Genomic DNA, 4,746 nt, shown 5'->3' on the forward strand with positions numbered 1-4,746 from the left:
AATAATTCAGCGCATGAGTGCCAACTTTTTTTCATCAGATGCAACATGTCTCTCTGTTCTGCTAGCTTTGCTAGCATCACGTCCACAGATCTTACCTTTCTTTAAGCTTTCCTTCCCAGTGACGCTAAAAGTTGGACTCAGTCCCACCGTCTGTGAAAGCGAAGCGCTGCTTATTTTACATGTCGCCATATCTATGATTTATGCAGCGCTATTATATAACTGACGATCAGACAGACATCTTCTCCCGCTCAGAGGAAACCACTGCGCATGTCTGGAGCTCCGCGTGCGAGTTAAGGTGGAGGCGATGGGTGACAACAGACACTAAGTCAGTTATTGCTTGGATTTTACGGCGCCACCTTAAAACCCTGAACTTCACATTTTAATGGAAAAAAAGAGAGCAGTGCGACTTGGATGTAACGAGTAACGCGACAGTTTTGTAGAAATGTAGTGAAGTAGAAAGTACAGATACTTACTGTAAAATGTAGTGGAGTAAAAGTAGAAAGTACCCATTATTAAATCTACTTAAGTAAAGTACAGATACACGAAAATTGTACTTAAGTACAGTAACGAAGTACTTATACTTCGTTACTTCTCACCACTGGAAATTCTGATGGTTCTTAAGTTGAACCAGCAGAGATGACTCGGATTCGAAAAACCGTTCCGTGCTGTTTCATTCAGCGCCAGGCCCAAATATATTCATACGCCCTACAGAACCCGGATGCAGACCCAAACTTTCCCGCCCAGCACCGGCCAGCCTGAACCTAGGCGTGCGCCAACAGGTGAGGTGTGATGACGGAGAGTCTTGAAGGTCATACTAACGTGGGCCGTGAGGCAGAGAGATTACAGCAAATATGCTGTCGCAGGCTGCAGGGCAAGCAGAACAACTGGGTCAGAGGAGCAGAACCGGCCCGGTTCTGCTGTGGAAACTGGTTCATAGATGAAGGTTAGTGTGAATCACAAGATCAGAACATCACTGAGCAGAAAGGAATATCCTGCTAATCACGTCTGCGAACGGCTCTGGATGCTGGTCGTGATCCCACTGAGGGGCGTCTGGCCGCCCTCAGTGGGCGGAGTTAGCATGATTCAGCTGTCAGAGGGAGGGTGTGTGCTTGGTATCTGTGGGTGGAGTTACAGTTTGCAAGCTAGTCAAAGTCAAATTTATGTCTCACAACAGCTACTGGCCTCAAATACTAGTCTATGGGCGGAGCTGGTATCAGTGGGCGGCGCTAGTGTCTGTGGGCGGGGCTATGGTTTGTGGGGTTAGAATATGGGCCAGTTTTGGCGTGGTCATGATCAGTGGGTGTGGCTAATGTTAGTGGGCACAGCTAGAGATCAGGTCTTACTTGAGTGGAAGGGGCTGCTTGGACCCTGAGGCGAGTCGAACACGCTGCCCACATCTGTGGAGCTGGACGCGGCGGAGGCTGGGGGCGGAGTCAGCGGCGTGCGGGGGGAGTTGGGAGCAGAGATGACGCCGCCTTCGGACTCGCTGTCGGTGACCCGGTTGTAGCTGATCTTCCTGGGCTCGTTCTGCAGTGGGGTCGGGTGTCTCATGGTGCCGACCCTTGCTGACGTGGGTCTGATCCCCGGGGACTTCAGAGGACAGGTGTACCGCTTCACCTGGACCAGGAATGAAAACATGTCATGGAACAAATGAACATGTGATGGGCAGTTACTATGGCAACACTTACGAAACGAGGCAACGACCGCGTGTTTCGAGGTTCGATCTCCAAGGACTTGTTGAAGAGATGATCAGCAAAGTCCTTCTCGGACATGTCCTCCATCGGGTTCAGGTTCTCCAAGAACTTCTGCTCCACAGACACAATAGATTACCTTCAACCCTACTCCATGACACAGGAAGTGACATCAGCAGCGCCTCACCCTGATGTCGGGCTCCACGCTCAGGCAGTAAGGCTGGTTCTGGTACTGTTGGATCTCTCCAGTGATCTCTGCCACTTTCCGCCTCTTGCTGAAGTTGATCAGGTCTTTGCCGTGTCGCCGCAGGAAGTCCGGGTTTCCCTCCTCCGTCTTCAGGATGTTGGTCAGATAGATCCCTACAGCACAAACAGCACCATCAGAGCAGAGTTCTGCTGGTACCGGTACCAGCAGGCCACGGTCGGGTTGTACCAAAGAACGGGACGCAGGGTGGGTTGATGGAGCGCAGCTTGGCCAGGTATTTCTTGTAGTGATCTTCACTCAGCTCATGAGCTTCTTCCAGGATCTTCCTCTGGCGACTCGGGATTTGCTAAAACAGAAGCAGTTTTGTCAGAATCGGTACCAGTGGTTCTGTTCACCAGGTCCCCAATATGGCAGTCATCAACATGCATTCTGTCTGGTTCTGTAAACAAGATGGCAGATCCGATAGATCCCATGATGCATTTGAGACCATGTGATCTGGACCTGCCAGACCTGTTGGACCATGTTCTGTGGGTCAGGTGGATGGGCGGAGCATCAGGGAGCTCTACCTCGAAAGTGTGGTCCAGTCTATAGACAGGTGAGGAGTTCATGGCGCTGACCACTTCCAGGACGCCGTTGAAATTATTCAGCTCCTGGAAAACCTGCAAGATCTCGATGATCCGAGAAACCACGGCAACCCGCTCTTCCAGGTTCTCCGTCTCAACAATGCACCTGCAGAGAGACGGCAGCCTGAGTGGACGTCACCTTGAGGACACCAAGAGTCCACCTGGTACCCTACAGGTGGGCTCCATGTCTTACTTCTCCAGCCACAGTGTGAGGTTGGTGGTGTGCCGGATCATCCTCAGCAGGTTGGGCGAGTGCAGCTCCTTGTCCTCCTTGGTCCAGACACTGCCCACCAGCTCAGACGGACGCACTGCCCTGAGGGCCCAGGTCAGAGGTCAGGGGTCAGAGGTCAGATGGGCCTGGCGCACTGGGAAACGTATGTTACCTGTAGAAGTCAGACTCGAGCAGCGTCAGCTGACGGGCGACCTCGATGGGGTGAAGGGTCATGAGGTCAAAGGTCTCAACGGCTCCTTGCCTGCAGAGGTGCCACTCGATGGGGGGGGGGGAGTTCTGGAAGGTGATGCTGGGGGGGGGGCTCACCTGGCTCACCTGCACCTGCTGCTTCCTCTGGATGATCTTAGTGATGGACTCCACCCATTTCCTCATGGCCTTCCCTGCAACACAACCAGAACCGCTCACCGGACCGGACCGGGTCCACAGAACCGCTCACCAAACACCAGCAGTCAGGTTGAGAATCACCAACAGAACCAGCTGAAAGTCTGTTATCTAGAACCAGCAGCAGGTTGGTGTGGCGCCCAGCAGGGGGCGCTCCCCCTCTCCCTGCTGACCAATCACTATTCAGGATTCTAAAATAAAACCCAGGAAGTAGAGCTGTCTTAAAGGGACAGCGTCTTCTAGTACAGGTACAACCTTTGGGTTCTGTGCAGGTCCAAGTCAAGGTCTAATCCAGTCAGGTCCAGTCCAAGTCCAGGTCCAGGTCCAGTCCAAGTCCAAGTCCAGAGCCCCTTTCGCACTGCACAGCTTTTTGCATTAGCGTTTCCAGCCCGGTACCGCCCGGCTGCCCGGAACCCCGAGAGCTGCGGTTCCAACCAGGCCGGCCAGACCGGGCTGGTTGGAGTTAGCTGTTGATTGGTTCATTGGCTGTGGGGGCGGGACAAAGACCAGATCTCTGGGTCAGAGGAGCGCTGGACTCTCTCCATGGCTGATGTTCCAATATGCTGCATCAATAAATTCCCGTCATAATCTGTTCTTACCCTACACTGGGATTACATTCGCCTCTTCAGCGAAAGATTTTAACAGTAAATGTAAATAGCATTTCTCCAATGAACCAATCAGAAGTCGGCCAGGCTGTAAACGAGGGGATTTCCATATCTGGGTTCACTCCAGCCTGGAAATCCCGCCTGCCGCGAGTCCAGCTCAGAGACGACATTCAGATGAGATTGTTTTGGTTAAATGTGAAGCTGAGGTAAACGTTTCCTCAGCTTCCTCGAGATCGCCTCGGTAGCTTTAGCAACGGGTCGATTTACATGACTTATCCTGCTCAATGCAAAACGACCAGGGCCATGGCACCAATGGGACCGGCTCGAACCGGGCCGGGCCCTGCAGTGCGAAGAGGGCTCAGGTCCACTCCGGGTCCAGTGGACCTGAGCCCTGAGTGGATCCAGGTAGGCAGGTCAAACTTGCAGCAGGAGGTGGGTCAGCACTGTTCTGGATCTGGTTTTGGTTCTGTAGGTGTTAGTGTTGGTTCTGGATGGGTATTGGACCGGCACCGACCTCTGACCGAAGCGATGAAGTCCTCCAGTCGGCTCAGCAGACCCGGGTCTCGCTCGAAGTCGTAGAAGTGATGCTCCACCCAGTGGCGGCACACGTTCAGAACCCTGCAGGACGACACGGGCCGCACATCAGAACCAGAACCAGGACCTGGACTGCCAGCAGGAGTTCTATACCTGAGCTGGACCGGCTGAACAAACTCTTTACGGAACCGCTTGAGGTCGGCGCTGAGTAGCTGCTCCAACCCGTCCATCGGTTCCGATTCGGCTGGCGCTGGCTCGGGAATGTCGAACCTACAGACACAGACCAGCTTTAAAATTGGGCCAAAATTAGAACAAGGTCCAGAACCAGAGTTAAGACCAGGGCCAGGACCAGAACCGAGTGTTCCTTATAGAAGGGAAAGTTAGCCTCCAAAGGCCTGACCACTAGGGGGCCCCCCACAAAAATGTGTTTTTTAATACAAAAAGGCCCGTTTTGTTGCCCCGTCACTAATAAAAT

General features: G+C 53.1%; 1 protein-coding gene across 2 annotated transcripts in view; it reads right to left on the reverse strand.

Annotated features, from left to right (window-relative positions):
* The window catches only part of sos1 (son of sevenless homolog 1 (Drosophila)), a 27,613-nt gene that overhangs the window by 3,815 nt on the left and 19,052 nt on the right, over window positions 1-4,746 (reverse strand). The window contains exons 12-21 of one of the 2 annotated variants that reach the window (XM_007543687.2): window positions 4,425-4,541; window positions 4,252-4,355; window positions 2,903-3,131; window positions 2,713-2,832; window positions 2,463-2,625; window positions 2,125-2,242; window positions 1,879-2,051; window positions 1,689-1,805; window positions 1,344-1,617; window positions 820-864 (exon numbers count right to left, since the gene is read on the reverse strand). In XM_007543687.2, the coding sequence (XP_007543749.1) occupies window positions 820-864; window positions 1,344-1,617; window positions 1,689-1,805; window positions 1,879-2,051; window positions 2,125-2,242; window positions 2,463-2,625; window positions 2,713-2,832; window positions 2,903-3,131; window positions 4,252-4,355; window positions 4,425-4,541 (1,460 nt within the window). The remainder of the gene's footprint in view (window positions 1-819; window positions 865-1,343; window positions 1,618-1,688; window positions 1,806-1,878; window positions 2,052-2,124; window positions 2,243-2,462; window positions 2,626-2,712; window positions 2,833-2,902; window positions 3,132-4,251; window positions 4,356-4,424; window positions 4,542-4,746) is intronic. The other variant, XM_007543688.2, reaches the window with a different exon arrangement.

This window comes from Poecilia formosa, unplaced genomic scaffold (genome assembly GCF_000485575.1).
Source record: "Poecilia formosa unplaced genomic scaffold, Poecilia_formosa-5.1.2 Scaffold878, whole genome shotgun sequence".
NCBI lineage: Eukaryota > Metazoa > Chordata > Actinopteri > Cyprinodontiformes > Poeciliidae > Poecilia > Poecilia formosa.